Here is a 16,800-nt window from a genome sequence, read left to right as displayed (position 1 = left end):
CGGAGAGATGCAAAGCAATAGCAGGAAAAATGTATATCTGCTTATGTAATGGCCATTTCTCCCGTTAAACAGGGCGAAACACTGAACAAATTCAGTAAGAGGTCACGATTAGTTCCAGCAGATTAACAAATGAAACGGCTCAACTTGAGTTAGTTACTCGACCTGATGAGAGGGCTGCGAGGAGCCCGGCTGGAACACATAGACGCACTATGCCGGGCTAAAGCTTCCACTAAGATATCTAAGAAGATATTTAAAGGATGATCTGTCTTGGTGACCAGTTCCACTGCTACTCTGTAACTGTAGATATATTAATCATATCTAATTATAAATACAGTCATAATGACTGTTGCATCATATGTTTTTTTTTTTTTTTTTTTGGGGGGGGGGGTTGTATGGAGAAGAGTCGTAATGTTCAAAGTTCTGCTGTTAAAATAGCTTTGACTGTGATTTAAAACATTTTGGGGCCTTGTATCAGTTTAGTCTCAGGATACCAAAGGTCTTCTCTCTAAGATCAAGGTTGAGAAACAAAGCTGCGACTGATGAAACATTTCAGCAACCCACACGCTGTCATCTCACTGTTAGAAATGGTTTATGAAGGATTCATACCCTTCATACGAGGCATTTTTTGTCCTTATGAAGTGTGTGGCGTCCTCCTGTTACCCGCCTGGCTGCTGTAAACAAGCGTCCAAAATTTCTCCACTTTGTCCGCTGGGTGGTGCTTTGTTGTCGGGCACGCTTCACACTCTGTGGCGGGGGTCTTGGTGGTGTGTGTGCGGACTCTTGTGACAGCACTGCGATGCCGTCTGCTCTGCCAAATTCTGCACCGTCATTCCCACCTGCCCAAGTCACAGTGTTATACCCAGGAGTCAGCCACTGTTATTACTAAGAGTAATAACACAGGACGGCTCATTTTTAAACCCACTCCCCTTTTCTCGTCTGCGACCGAAAACAAGCAGCTAGCAACCCCGCCGTGCTTTACTGTTAATTTCGCGCAGGCCTTCCAAACCTTTGTGGCAGCCAATAGCAAATGTGCGCACTTCCTATATCGAGCCTATTAAATGTTTACCCCTCGCGAATGAAAAGCCGTCGCTTCTCCTCTCGCCCCAGTCAAATTTATTATTATACAAAATAAATAATTGCTTAAACTCCTCAAACAGCGAAAGCGAGGCTCTGAAAGGCGCGTTGTTTTTAAGTTTTATGTATTTGTACTTATTCTGTTTCCATCAAGTGCCACTGCCTGGTGCAATGCAGGTCCCGTGTAGCCAATCGATGGTGCCGACACATGGAGTATAATATTGCAGGTCTGCAGCGGCCAATCAGAAGCGACCTCACACACCGGCACAGCAAATCTCCGGCGTCAACCGGGCTTCCTACACTGGCGGTATCCTTCCGCGACTGCAAACTAGTACCCATATTAGTAAAACATACCTGCCCCTAGAATAATAATAACAATGTAAATCCTGAGCTATAGCTGGTAGCGTCAAAATTTCTTGTAATTTTTACTTTACAACTCGTCATTTTATAAACCCAGTGAAGTTGCCAGACTTCAACTGTTCCGATCTCTTTTTAATTTAAAGACACAGTATGTTTTTTACCACCACATCGTGAGTTTTGAACATTGAATGCTAAACTTGTTACCAATAATAAAATAAACTTTTGGCTAACGCTAATTATCAAACTGTAGGAAAGGTTTTTACAGTGTTTCCAGATAAGTATTAATCACTGGAGTTCGGTCAAACAATTTACTAGTGCATGCTATCCTCTGAAATGTGGCCTCATCTTATTCTTGATAAAGATGAAGGTGTTAATGGTTTGCTTCACACTCCTTCTTTTCTACTTAAAGTTAATTATGGTCTTTATATGCATCTTAATGGCTCCATAAATAGTTGGGCTTAACTTTAATGTGCTGCTTTACTGCTGCTTCATTCAGTTATTGCCTAAAAGCTCCCAAGGGGAACTAACCATGTAAATCTATAAGCAATATTAGTCTGCATTAGTCAGCAAACATCCAAGTGAATAAAAAGTAACATCTAGAAATATTTATTCAGATCATGTTTACTAGCAGGCTCAGAATTTCAACAACATGGGCAGCGGTGTTTGTCTGCATCAAAAAGAAAAACAACAACACAAAACGTAGAATAATGTGTAAAATAACTGCATGTCTGCCACATCCCAAGTTGTGTAGTTTGACACGAGTGCAGGGACGCTCTCTCCATGTACTGCAGGCGTTTTGGCCCCAGTGATTGACGTGTCCACTGCTGGAGGCCCGCGTCGCTGTTGCTGCTGCAACAGCCCTGAATTGAAAATAAGGAAGTGAGTGATCAGTGCTAGTGTGGCGGAGGGATACACGAGGCAATCCCCATTCTAACCACGGCCAATACACTCACTCCTAACCCGCCAGTGGAACTCCATCTAAGGAACGACTACACTCCTAGTCTGCCTCCACAGACCAACAAGCACACAACCCATCCAACATGGTATGTATTGTCATTCATTCCGTTTAGTAGGGAAATGTGTTTTAAACGTAGGGAAAGCCTGCTTATTAGAAGCGCAAACCTACCATACGTGTATGTTAACTGTTTAGTCATTGATTCCTCTTATCAGCTATCCGGTATGCGCGGAGGAGGCGGAAAACGCCCGCCAGGCGCATTTTTTAAGCTAGTGCATGGGGCAATATGAAGTACACTATTATGTGTTTTGTCTGTCCGTTTTAGTGACTTTCTAAATGGAAATACTGTCCACTTCCAAATGGGTTTGCTTTATGCTTCATAACTGCGCAATTCACACAGCATTATTGGCTATTCGGCTATATGGGGTCAAGTAGCCGCTTCACGGCTGCACGGTGCATATCGAATTAATTCTTGGACTAGTTTAACGGTGTAACTAGCAAGCTATTCTGGGTTATTACGGCATAATTCTGGAGCCACGGGTGAGTTAGGGTGCGTTTTTACAATCCGCCTGAGGAGCACACCTTACCGAGAAGCACACCTATCGTTCGGAGAAACGTAGCCGAGCCATAAAGCGCTGTTTCCCCAGCCGGGAGAAGCGTGTTTGAACAGAGAAGCGCGGTAAATTTCGCAACGTGAACGCAGCACTGGTAATTAGAAGGAAAACGAACCGGCTGCGTTTGCTTCTCCCTCCCTCGATTTTTCTTTCTTTCTTTCTTTTTTTTTAGGTTGCACCACCTTGTTGGTCGAGCCGAGCCGTGTCATGATGGGGAACGGTTGTTGTATCTCGTCAGTGTTCCGCAACGGAAACTGACCATATTTATGTAATTGCAAGGTTATGGCTACATTATACGTGTCATCCCGGCCTGTAAACAACCACTAATAGACGCAATTCCACCTTTAATGCATGCAGCCTTTACTGGTGGTTTATCGTAAGCGGGGTTATCTATTTGTGTTATGGTGGCTGATTTGCTTGGCTCTTTGCAAATTTTTCTCGATGTTATGCAAATGTGGTGCCTGTGTGAGTTGTCCAAGAAGCTCTTTGTGGCGCTTGGTCACCGCAAAAAGAAAAAAGAAAAAAAGGCATCAGCAGCTGGAGAGTTCAGTCGACTTTTTCCAAAACCAGATGTTGCGAATTATGGGAAGTGGCAGGCTTGCACTACAGAATGCAGTAACCTGAATTCTGTGAGGGGGGGGCAACTAACAATTTTCACCAGATCCCTGAAGCCACACACACTCTTGACATCTGCAACCAGCTAACGAGGCAGAGCCTCTCTGCTGGCTGTGAGGAGAAGTTAACAAGTGGAAATGATCTGGATGTGGAAAAGAGGCCTTCGAGCTTAATCCATTGATTATCGGGCTTGATAGCTCATTAATGGCTCAAGGAGGTCAAGAAGCTGTAGACCTCCTCCAGCCCCTTTGCTGCAATCAAATACCCCATATATGGTAACAAGCTGTGATGCAGTTTCATGTTGCAGCGCAGTGCAGTAATTGGAGTGTAAAGGGGAATAGTTGTCCCCTTGTATCAGCCGCTCTGAAAAGTTTAATCCACGGCCGTAAGCCCCCTTGTCTGCATCAATACATGCGCTGAAGTGGAAACAGACTCCCCCGTTGAGGTGGACGTATCGAATATGTAGCGGGACCGGGCTAAGGCCCTATCCTGTTCCTGTTACGCGCTTGCTTGCTGATGCATGTTTAGTAACTCAGTTGACATCCTATCCAGTGCAGTGAATAATTTATACGCTTGCCGACAACACCTAGCCAGGTCCCGTGTTCCCAGTGTGTGGCGGCAATGAAGTACAATGGAGTACCCGGTCACCTGCCACCACCAGCCATATGGTGAACGGGCGCCCCCATTGCAGGATGTTGGGAGCCTGGTGTTGTTTACACCATCCTCACTCCCATTAGACACAGCTCGGCCCTGAGGCCTCGCTGTTCTTTTTCTCTTCTTTTTTTTGTCCAGCCTCAAAGAGAAGAGGTGTTAAATGCGCTGTGGAGCTCAGTGCTACTATAGAACAGGACCGTGTGTGTGTGTGTGTGTGTGTGTGTGTGTGTGTGTGTGTGTGTGTGTGTGTGTGTGTGTGTGTGTGTGTGTCATACCCATCTGTCAGACTGACAGCTGGTTCTGCACCTTTCACTTGGTGAATGCAGAGATGCTAGCTCAGGAATTGTTAGGGCACCTCGGTGACAGATGAGCAGCAGCAGAGAAAAAAAAATGCACATTAAACATTGATAACAGGCTGTTAAAGAAGAAGATGATAGTTGATGGTGTTCTCTTGCGCTATTTTGCATCCCCTATCTAATTAAATCAAGTATGAACATAGGCGAATGCAGTGTTTGTACAAGCCTGATATGGAAGGAAGTGAGAGCTAAAAGCTATTTTACGCTGGCCCAGGGAACTGTCTCCTGCCTCCCGCAGTCCTGTTTGGAGTGCATAGCTAGGGCTGACTGCCCAGGCAACAGTGGGAGTGGTTGACCCACTCGTGCCAGTGAATTATTGCCAGCAGAGCACACCCCATCCCCAAACAAGCCATTTTTAACACCGGAAGCCTGGCAGCAAACATGGCTGTCCATAAGACAGTGAGGATGGTGAATCATTGGGAGTTTCCTCTCAACAGTATGCCACATATGGAGAGAGAAGAAGGGACACACAGAGGAGAAAAGGTCTGAAGGAGGAAATATTGGCAGAGGTACAAGTGCCAGGGAGAGGAGGAAGGACAGGAAGAGATGGGTCAGTAGTGAGCCCAGTGGTGCTGCGGCACCATAAGGCCCCGACAGCTTGGGCCTAAGCCAGGAGAGGTTCCATAGTACTGAGTCACCAGTGCCCACACCCTGTCCGCTTAGAGAGACAGCAAGAGACAGCACAAGCAACACAGCTTGACAAAGAGGGTGACTAAGGGAGGACTGGAAGGTGGAGTCATGAACACAGTGAGAAATTCACACAGGGGTTAATAAGGGACGAAAAATGTAAAGAGGAAGAGAGCAGCAGCAGAACTCAAATACAAAGATGAGACTGAGAATATCGGTCGACCCAAGTGGCACGTCAGCGTCGGGGAGGTTGCTTTTGTCTCTTGACATTTCCTATTCCATCAGATGGAAGTGGAGACAGGAGGAGGGCAGAGGCAGGGAGGAAAAAAGCAGAAAGAAAGAAAGAAAGAAACGTGTTCAGAGCAGGTTATTGAGTCAGGTCAGCTAATTGTACGAGTGCTCGCGAGGTTCTTCGTGAACCCCTTGCTGACTGAATCGATCCATCCCCAGCCTGCTGCTACTGCTCAAGCCGTGAGGCTTCTTTCTTTGGTGAAAAGTTAAAGGTCATCTGGCAGCACATTGTGTGGTGATCTGCTAAATCGTATCCAGTCAGAGCAAATGTATGAAGCAAATTTGATTTACTGGTTTAACTGAGAAAAACAAGATACTCTCACTCCCAAATGTGAACTTCACAAGGGTCAAATCGCCATAGCTACGGCGTATAGGTACGACCTGGAGGGCGTGTTTGTCTGTACCCAATGCAAAATTACATGTGCAAACACATAAACACACTGATGGGCTGCAGGAATTCGCTTTGAGGCATAACCGGCTACTCTGACTAATTCACAGGAAACATGGGGGTGGAAAGTATTGGTGTTGAGGAAGAATGCTATTAAAAGGGACTCTGTGTATGTGTGCGCCCTAGCTTACTCTTCCATGTTTGTCTGTGTGTGTTCCTTCCTTGCTGCCAAGCACAATGATGTCAGAGCGTTCTGTTAACAATACTAATAAAAAACCCAAAATCATGTTTTATAAGGCAGAGATTGGAGTGTACCGGTGGGAGTTATCTGCACCAGTAGCTTTGTATTCACACTTTTACAGCTGAAGGTGTTTGTTTGAAATCGCTGGCTCTTTTTACAAACAAGCTTAATAAATCTATGTAAAAGGCCTGGTGGTGGATGCTCGGTTTCAAGCCATTTAAAGTATGTGTGAGTCACTCTGAGCTATTAAGACAGCTCCAGCTGGCACAGCGAGCAGGGCTGGGAGGGCAACCAAGCCGGGCCAACCCGCCAGGCCATTATTCTTGTTACTACGGTTATGGAAAACACGCCGGCACTGATATGTCCTGAAACAACCCCGCCTAAACTTTGACTCCTGGTCTGGAGGCAGCACTTAATCAAATTTATTGCAGTATCTTGTTACCCAGCAGTCCTCCTTGTGAGCACTGCTATGGTGTAGCCTACTTTTATACACGAGGACGTCAGTCTTAGGGAGCCACTCTTCGGCTGGAAATTACATTTCATACATCACCTTCATGTAGTGCTTTTATGTGTTAGCTCTGTGCCAGTCTTACAAATACAACCTTGACGGTATGACGGTAAGCCTCCGCTCTCACTGTGAGCAAAACCTGATTACTAGCTTTTAGCGTCAATTTTATAGCATTACATTTGAGACTTACTGCCATGTAATTGGCAGTTAACTATTATATGAGAGAACAAAACACTATTTTGATAAGAAATATAAGGAAACCCATTTGGAGTATTGTTGTGGGTAGGTTTTGGCAGCCCCAACAGGAGCTCCTAGCTGAAGCCAGCCAACCCCAGAACACTGTGGCCAGTGTTTAGCTGTGTGGTGGTTGCACGGTGGGGATGATGAGGAATGTAATGACAAAACTACTTGGGATTTGCAATCTTTGCCCTGTGACTAAGACTTGTTTGTTTGTGACAATAACAATCCATTCTCTCCCCCCCCCCCCCAACCACACAGGCTGACCAGCTAACAGAGGAGCAGATTGCAGGTAAGAACAAGCAGGTTTTCCCTACTTCCCCTTTTCTCTTGGTGCGATGTCCCCTGTGTACTAGTGGATCACTTACATGCTGTAAAGTTCCAGAACTGAGTAAGGAAATGTCTCCCATTAGCTGTTCTGGCAGTTTCCATGTTGCTTATAGGGAACATGAAGTGAAAGAACATTGAAAGATTCGGCACCCGCCCTCCCTCAGCAGATCATTATCATTTCAAAATGAACAGGACATAAGGGGAAGAACTATTTGCAGCAATCATAAGTCAAGGCTGAAACCCGTGCAGCACATAGACGGTTTTAAAGCCAAGCTTAGGAACAGTCTCAATCACTGAGGCACCTTGATATTCTTAATAATAAATGATGGGAAAAAAGTGAAAGCTGCACAGTTTCTTCTCACTCAAAGCCCCTCTGTGGCTAATTAGCTTGTGTTAAGCCTCAAGGCTGATGCTCACTATTGCCTATTTTCAATCTCTGGATGGGTTTTTATGGCCTGTAGTTAAGAAGCCTGCTTGTTCAAAAGATAAAAACAGACACGCTGGCTTTTTCCCACTTCCAGTCTTCTGAGTCTTATAAGACTTCTTTGTGCAGTCAGAGCTCGGCACACGTGTGCATTAGCTTTGCAGGTTAGTTGAGAATCAGTTGACCTTTCTAGACCTGACCGCAGCGTCCCAACACAACCTATTCTCTAACTGCACAGCAACAGCAATCTAACTGGCGCTCTCACCTCCAACCCCCACAGAGTTCAAGGAGGCTTTCTCCTTATTTGACAAGGATGGTGACGGCACCATCACCACCAAAGAGCTCGGCACCGTCATGAGGTCGCTGGGCCAGAACCCCACAGAGGCTGAGCTGCAGGACATGATCAACGAGGTGGATGCTGATGGTCAGTATACTCACGCTTCATTTCTTGGCATTAGACTAACAAAACTGTGTAAAGTTACTCATTACAATTATGATTTGTCAGTTCAGTACATGCCTAGGTGCCATATAAGGCAGTGAAGTTTTCTTGATTGGTTGAAAAAGTACTACCCTAACTTTATGTTGACGATTATCACTTTTATTGAGAACATTTTTTTAACCCCGTCTTTGTGCCATAAGGTGAAGAGTTTGTGTTTGATGTGATAATTGAACAATAACGTTTTCCAAATCCAAAAACAATATAGGCGACTAGAATGAGGGATGCACGTGGATGTTATTTGTGGTACGGTGCGTCCAGGCTACAAAAACAAGACTTACGTTCTAAACCAGGGAGATGGGTTTGAACATTTGGGTTAATATGATCCTTTCCTGTAACGGCCCCACTTTTAATCAACAAAATGACCGGCAGCTGTCATTCCCAACAGAGAAGCAGCAAAAATTACACAACTGCGACTCATTTGCCTAAATACAGTTGGACATAATTTAACTGATTTTCAGGAGTGGGACTTCACCTCCATGCAGACCCCTTCTGGTTCTGTCTATATGTGGACCCCACCCCCACGCTGCACGCTGTTCGTTGTTGTTTTGGTGGCCCACCCACACACCCACCCTCTGTTTTTCAATTCATTCACTTCTTGTCAGTACATGGGGATCTGCATCCAGTCCCCAGACTGCAGCCTCAATTCATGTTCACGCCATCTGCCATTCTGTACTAGAAACACTATCAAACCTAAATGAGGATGTGGTCCCAGCTAGGGAAAAGAGGACTAACTGTTTGGAGATTTGTCTGTTAATTTGATTGGATGGTCTAATGGGGTGGGTGGGACTTTAATTTCTAGTTAACATTTCATTGCGTGACTTTAGCGATAAAACCTCTGTTACAAATGGACGAGGGATTAGTTCGACCATCCATTACGGCCCTTTCTCGAAACACATCAGCGGTGCTGTTGCCCACGTCCCTCCCTTTTCTGCCAACTGTCAACCAACTGTCCAAGCCAACTGTCCGGCCAGCCTTATCTTTAGATGACGTATCCTCTCTGTGTCAGCAGTTTAGTCACCGTGCGTTCAGCTCCATCACAGTTGTCAGTGTCACGCATATGGATGTGCACGAGGAGTGTTCAGTGCTGGTGAGTGCTGTGTGTCGAAGGCTCAGCGTTACCGAGCCCATGTTGAACCACCGTCGGCTGACATAATTCTCTTCTCCTGTGCATCCGTCCCTGCGCTGCAGTGTGAAACAGACATAGTGAGACAGCAAACTGAGTTAGAGGACAGGAATCCAAGTTGTTGGCTAGTAGCTCAAAAGTTGGCCGTCCTTGAGCTGCACAGGATGTTAGCTTTCAGTGGGGCCTTTACCTCAGTGCTGCTCTGTCAGCTTATAGGATTTCGTAAATGGGAGCACATTGATCAGGAGAAATCAATTGCGTCGCAGCTTGGCTGCCCCTTTATTGAAACGTCCTCCCACAACCCTTGATGCCCTCCCCTTCTCTTACACCCAAGAACGAACACACACACACACACACACACACACACACACACACACACACACACACACACACACACACACACACACACACACACACTAACATCCCCTTGTTCTGCCTCTGCCTCCCTTGGCTGATGCAATCTAGGTCAGACAGCAGTGAAGCTAGTAATGGAAAATAAAAGTGGTTACATAAGGCCTCTCTGCGCTTTGCACATCCAGTACCCACATCAGCAGCCATGGGATGTCAGCTGGCCCATTGAAAATCAGCTTTATTTACCAAACAAGGAGGCTGGGGTAAAGAATTACAACAAATGGAGACAGGATGGAAGGCTTTAGCTAGAGACGGCACTGTGTCGGTGTGGTATCAGATAGAAATGCTGGTTTTTAATTCGCCACCGCACAGAGTTGAGCACGAAAGCATAACCACACATGCTGTAAAACACCCGGGAGCTATTATATTCCTCAGCCTAAAAGAAGATCACATCATGTTTAAGACAGGATAAAAAACAAGCGTAATTATGAATTAAAATACAAGCTTTAGCTGCAGCACATCACTCGTCATCATTACACAACCCGACCCTTCCTTCCCGGCTCTGGGATGGACGCTGGCTTTATGATGCAGGAAAATCCAATGACCACACACAAGTGTCGAGATGCCTCAGCCTTCTATAGTTTGCGTCAGCACCTCTTATGTGTAATCGCACCATCTCCCACTCGGTTCACTCCTTACATTCTCTCCTCTTCACATCTCCCTCATCTCCAGCTCCCTCTCTGCCACCCACTCACTCCCTCCCTCTCTTTTTTTCTCTCTCTTTATCTTACCACCCTTTTCTCTTCCTCTTCCCATCTGCCTTCCTCCCTATCTTCATCCATCTGCTTCTACCGTTCTTCCTCATTTGCTGTTGCAGCTGGCCTGAGGTGCAGCTGTACAGATATCGCTCAAGGGCTACCTCTCTTGTTATTTTCCCCCTTGGATTGTGGTCCCCCCCCCAATATCCATCTCTCCCAACCCCCCAGTGGCAGCATGTGTTTTCCCTTCGGTGCTGCTTGATGTCTCTGTGTTAGATAACAGGTCCTTAGACTGCTACCGCAGGCCATGAGATCGCCATCTGCCCCATCACATTACGACATTCCTTTTTTGATATACACGTCCATCCTCTTGTTCACTCTTTAGCTCTCCCTCTAAGGCATGCTCTGCCATTGGTTAATCTGCCCACAATCCCACCCCAGGGCTAATCCTCATGGTTACTTTGCCCTTGGTGTCCCTGACCTTCATTTCAATTCCCTCATAAATTTCTGGGTATTTTTTGTCACTTGTTAATGAAAATACATTTCCCATAGTTCTTACTGATTCTTCAGATCTTGTAATAGATCTGGAGATCTGTTACGTCCCCCACCAGCTTTCCCAGCCTCCTTCTTATGGTGTTATTGGTGAGCCACTAAGCTCCCCATAGAGCCTTGCACTGTCAGGAATGTCTGATCCTTTGGTAATCCTGTCTTGACAACACCTACATGGATATTGATCGATTTGCACACACATGCATGTGTCACTAGCATAGCAGCTACCATTAGCACCATCTGGAAAGCCATCGCTGGTTCACGTGTGCCAGATATTGCACTTTTTCTGCAAACAAAATAGTAGATATTTTACAGGGAACAGGAGCAACAAAGATGGATAGGAGGGACGGAGCATCCAGACCTTTTCTCGTTCTCCCTCCAGCCTCAGTTTGTGACTGTGGGGCCACAAGAGATCTTTCGATACATGCAGGCTCCTTGAAGGCAAAGCTGCACAGTACACTAAATGTCTGCATTATGGATGACTGCCCATGGGTCCCCTCACTGCAATCCTGCTGCGTTGCTTATAACATACGCAACATTTTCCAAGGGCTTCCCCTAAGGAAGAAAAGGAAGCACATACATACACAGAGTCACCCTCACACATACCCCCCTCCTCCTCCTCCTCCTCCCAGCCTTCAGTAGATATGTTTAGCACAGCAGTAAAGGTGTATGATAAATTATTTTTGAACTGTTCAGCCTCAAGCTTCACTGTCAAAAACATCTTTGAAGAGCAGACGTGGCCTAAATGCTAATATAAATGTTTCTGTAATACACAGCAGCAGCAGAAGGACATAAATGAGTATTTTTGTGCTTTTCATCAGCTAAATGCTGCGTTGTATTATGTCTACTTATCAGTGTTTGCTTTTACGTAATTGCAGTTTTTTGCTGATTAAACGCGCCCCGTTGATCACCCATTGCAGGTAATGGAACCATTGACTTCCCAGAGTTCCTGACCATGATGGCCAGAAAAATGAAGGACACAGACAGCGAGGAGGAGATCCGCGAGGCTTTCCGGGTATTCGACAAGGTAAATAAGCTTTTAAGAGCATCATTAAGGAATTACAGCACAGCGTCCGTGCTTTCCAAGCTGAAGTTTTGGTTTTGGTGGAACAAGAGGTCGACGGATTGTTAAATAAATGGTAAATGGCCTGTATTTGTATAGCGCTTTACTTGGTCCCTAAGGACCCCAAAGCACTTTACACATAATAACAAATAAGCCCGATAATTCAGAGCAGGGAGAGCTTTTTGTTTTCTTTGCCTTTTTAAGATTAGTTTTAGAGGGGGAAGAAATGCAGCAAATGCTTTGGTAACGCAGGGACTAAATGGCATTTGGATGCATGTGGTATGCGCCTTAACCTCTTGGTTATTAAGTTGCATGATAATGTAAATTTATTACAGCAGGCCAGGCTAATGTTCAATTAAAGCAGAGCTATTCTATTCATTTCCAGCTCAGTGGTTTTTATTTTGGACTCTACTACAGTAGCGTTAGACAATCCACACAATAATCCTTAGTTGTCTCGTTCTTGGCCGTTGTGAAGCCCCTCAGTTTCTCCTCTGTGTGGAACAAGCTGCCTTTCTTCCTCCTTTATGTCAGCCTTCTTCTGATTGGCTGCCCTTCCTAAACAGAGTTTGAACAGCAGGTGGGTCAAACTTTTTTGAGATGACCATATTGGGAATATCCTATTTCTTTGACATGAAGATCCAAGAATTGAAGACGAGCATCTCCCGTTGTAACAGTAGCCTGTATGTGACAGAAAATAGACCTGATGCAAAGAAAAGTCGTCTGTTCGTTTACTTCCTGCTTGCGTAACACCTTCTCCTTACTTACTTACTCCATTTTTACCTGAGCAGTTGTCAGCCTGCAGGGTATTTGTTTTACCGCTTGATGCGATTGTTCCCGTGCTCCGTTTCTAGGACGGAAATGGCTACATTAGCGCCGCAGAGCTGCGTCACGTCATGACGAACCTGGGAGAGAAGCTAACGGACGAGGAGGTGGACGAGATGATCAGAGAAGCAGACATCGACGGAGACGGACAGGTCAACTACGAAGGTAAAAGACTGTGACGAGCGCAAAGGAAAGTGCATGCTAAAATGTCACGCTACACAAATAGCTTTAGTTTCTAGGCCAGGGTGCGAGCTTTTATTAAACAGGGAGAACGGAGCGCTTCATTTGCCAAACTGTATTTCTCTGAGGGCGACCGCAAGACAAGCCAGCCGCACATTATATTAGTTATTAGATGGGGGGTATAGATGGAGCCTGCTGAAACAGAGATAGGAGAAAGCCATCCTCCTGAATTATCATCAGTGCGCCAGGAGCCTTTTCACTCTTTCTCCCTCGTCCTCCCTTCCTCCCACTGTTGGTCCCCTGGCACATTACACGAGAGACTGCGCTCATTTTCTAGAAGGCTGTTGATATATTATGAACAGTCCATAAGTCCTGGCTGCAAAGTGCCCTACTTCTACACTCCGACCGGATACACGAAAACCTCCTTTTATTTGTTCACTCTTGTCAATTTCACCATCACATTTCTCCCCAGCTGTAAGCACAACGCTCGAGCTTTTTAATCAAACGGGTTTAATGAGATGAACACGGAAGCTGTTTGGAAAGGGGACACTAATTAGTATGTGTGTTCTGAACCTGCTCAAGTTGATTAAAAAATTAATAAAGCATTGAACAATTTAGCAGGTGACTGCTCTTACTGGCTGTGCCAAAGCCGCACACCCAATGTCCTCATTGTCTCTTGTCCCCTCTCTCTCTGTTTGCAGAGTTTGTACAGATGATGACTGCAAAGTGAAGCTTGCCTGCCCCGTCCTGCCCCCTCTTAGAAGAAAAACAAACAAAAAAAGGATAAAAAAAAAAAAATCAAAATGTTTTACTTACCTCTTGGAAAAAATGTTCATTTATTCATACTGTTTCTGTATAGAAAATAATTGAATGTTGAAATAAAATATCCTTCTGTCCACACAGGAAAAATATAAAAACATACAAAAAATATCTGCATGAAAATGGTTAGTGATCCTGTCCCCTCCCCCCCGGAGATCAGTTTAGCATCAGTACTTAACAAGTAAAAATAATAACGACAAACCCTGTAACTCCCTTCAGACTAAAGCAGCAGCATTTGGTGAACTCCTTCCAGTTCCATTTGCTAGTGGTAAAGTCTGGGCTGGCCATCTCTTCTTTCTCTCTGTTTTCTGTTCTTCATGCATGCAGCTTGAGACCGGAGCACTAACCTAACCCTCCGACCCCTCCCTCACCTCCGCCCCTCCTCCGGGCTACCAGAGCGTGCTGATTCCACTATGAGCTGTCCTCTTGTTGGTTTGGTACAGTTTTTTGTATTTGGAGAAGGAACTCTGTACTGTTAAGATGAGAGAATATAACAGGTTCTAACTCAAGCGTTAAAGTGGAACGGGACTTAATGTATGCTAGATAAAAAGTGGAAAAAACAAAACCCCACAATGTACAAAAAACATTTTCAAATGTTTGGCATGTTCTTTTGTTTTTGTTATGTTATTTGGACGGCCATCTTAGTAGTTGTGCGTCCCGCCCTTTGAAAGGAGGGGGGACTTAAAGAGTCTTACGGTGAGCTTTCTCATTTCTTTTTTCTTATCTTTCTTTTTTCTCGCTGAGATGCAGTGTCTGTCCTCTTTTCTTGCAAGAGAGAATCACTGGCCTTCACTTTTCTTCTTCTGTTTCTCGACTCAGACGTGAGCATAGTGAGGGGTGTACTGTGTTCGCAGCGCATGCTGTTAGGAGTGTCGGCACACCGGTCTTTGCAGATGTTCTTCTGAGTTCAGTTTACATTCATTCCAAGTTGTACATGCTAGTCTTTATTTCTTTTTTTCAAATAAAAGACCATGAACTTTATCGTGTCTTATGTCATTTTTCTTATGCTTGATTGTGAAAATGATCTATAAAGACAGCATAATGAGTCTGTATGTTGTTTACCGAGTAGACAAATGTGTCAACAATAAATAATTCTGATCATCCTCTCCATGTGCCGTGTCTTTGGGTGGTGCTGAGAAGGACCGGGTGGTGTGTGATACTCCTTTACATGGCGGTGAGGTTTACGGAGAGCGAGCGCTCGCAGGGGAGGGAGAGGCAGCAGGATGTGTTTGCTTTCCCGCTCAGCCGTGGATATACATACACATCCGTGACGCCTCTTCCCTCTCGAGACCCAGCTGGTTGCTAGGCAACAGGAGCATGCTGTAACTGGGATGTTGGGGGTTTTTGAAAAGGCAAGTGGGAGTTTGAATAAACCCTCCTGCTTTCTGCCAACGACTCCATGTTGGCTTGTCCTAGTAAGGCAAACCGGGCCACAGCTTTTTACACAACACGCACGGACAGAGGCAACGTAACAGGGAGCAAGCTCTGCCATGCCTCAGTGCTACCTAAAGGTCTGAAAGTAAAGCCAGACCTAAACTGTTTTACTATATTTGGACTGTAACGTCACCGTGTTTGGAAAGAGGAAAAGATGTGGCCGCTCTCCTCCCACCAGCATGCATGTCTGGCAAGCTCGAGCTTGATGTGAAGACTTGCCTTAGACATATACGTTGAAGAAAAAACACAGAGGGGTTGGAATCTGCTTTCAAAAGACAAAACACAGAATACTCTCTGCATACCTCACGTCATCATTATCTCTGCTGATCTGGTCTAAATTAGGTGGTATTTAGCTTCTGTGGACTTGCCTTGCACACGTTAATCAGATAAAAAAGGAAAGGGTGGGTAACAAGAAACAGCGCCACCCGACTACTGCCAGGAACTGGGAAGCCTATCTAATTACAGTCATGATGTTTTATTTGGAAGAAGACATAAACTCGGCTTTCCTGCTTTGCCCCTCCCTGCAGTATCAGATGAGCTAATAGCAACTGCTGCTCAGCTGATTGACAGCTGGGACCGTACCTCGGTTAGTCTGATGCTCCATCTGTGATTTTACTTTGAAAGGAAGATAAAAGAGGTCTTCATGAAGCCCATAGACCAATAAAATCATGAATGGTGGGATAAAATAATGAAAACAATGCGCTTTTGTGAAAGTCATCCTGCTGCTATAACATTAAAACTTTAGCATTAGTCTCACTTCTGTTACAAAATTTTTTTTTTCTTTAACTGAGCCGTAGTCTTTTTATTTCAACATGACATCCTTGGATGTGGAGCTCCTGTTTGCTACTATTATCAATTCCAACTATATACACATGTATATGTGTGTGTATATATATGTGTATATATATACACACACACATAGATATACATAGATATTCAGTTTTGTGTAATATTTATAATTAGAGCTATTTTGTTACATTTAGTACATTTAAAATATATTGTATTATTTAACTTCGTCTAGTTAGTTACTGTTCTTGGAGAAACTAATAATTTTCTCCTGGAATTAATAAATAAATAAATCTAATTTTGAAACTATGTTACTGTGTCTGCTTTAAGGAGACTCTTTGTGCCAAAAACATACAGCCAGATAACTGCTGCTTCTAACATGAGCTCTACAGTTTGATGCCCAGAAAAAAAATCCAGGCTCCTGTTAACCTGGTTTAATCAGCCTGATGTCAGAGGATAATGGCCAGACAGGCCATTCCTGTAACAGGAATAACCACTCCTTAGATGAGCAGAAGGGCACATCTGAACGCACAACACAGCAAATATTGAAGCAGACAGGCTACGGCAGCAGAAGACCGCACCAGGTGCCTCTACGGAAAACCGTGGTCTCAATTTTTGCTGCGACATTTAGATGCAGCGATCAGAGTTTAGTGTCAACAACATGAAAGAGCAGAGCCACCCTGCTTTCATGTTGTTTACTAACATGGAACGGTTTGGGCTACTGCTGGGGGTGTAATGTGTG

The 16,800-nt window shown here is 44.8% G+C and overlaps 1 protein-coding gene across 2 annotated transcripts; it reads left to right on the top strand.

Moving 5' to 3' along the window:
• The first annotated feature begins 2,348 nt into the window (after nt 1-2,348).
• On the top strand, nt 2,349-14,819 carry LOC146651781 (calmodulin-1). 2 transcript variants are annotated; one of them, XM_085381219.1, is made up of 6 exons: nt 2,349-2,477; nt 7,182-7,212; nt 7,955-8,098; nt 11,875-11,981; nt 12,869-13,004; nt 13,721-14,819. In XM_085381219.1, the coding sequence occupies exons 1-6, from the start codon at nt 2,475-2,477 to the stop codon at nt 13,747-13,749; spliced, it is 450 nt and encodes a 149-aa protein (XP_085237345.1). In that variant the 5' UTR covers nt 2,349-2,474; the 3' UTR covers nt 13,750-14,819. The 2 variants fall into 2 exon arrangements, with proteins under 2 accessions (XP_085237345.1, XP_085237346.1); XM_085381220.1 differs by lacking the exon at nt 2,349-2,477.
• Nucleotides 14,820-16,800: the final 1,981 nt, after the last annotated feature.

The sequence above is a fragment of the Rhamphochromis longiceps genome, linkage group LG15, assembly GCF_057381845.1.
Source record: "Rhamphochromis longiceps isolate RC_006_pf linkage group LG15, R_longiceps_female_GT1.1, whole genome shotgun sequence".
Classification (NCBI taxonomy): Eukaryota; Metazoa; Chordata; class Actinopteri; order Cichliformes; family Cichlidae; genus Rhamphochromis; species Rhamphochromis longiceps.
The sequence above is the reverse complement of the archived record's forward strand: the minus strand, read 5'-3'. Positions and strand labels throughout refer to the sequence as shown.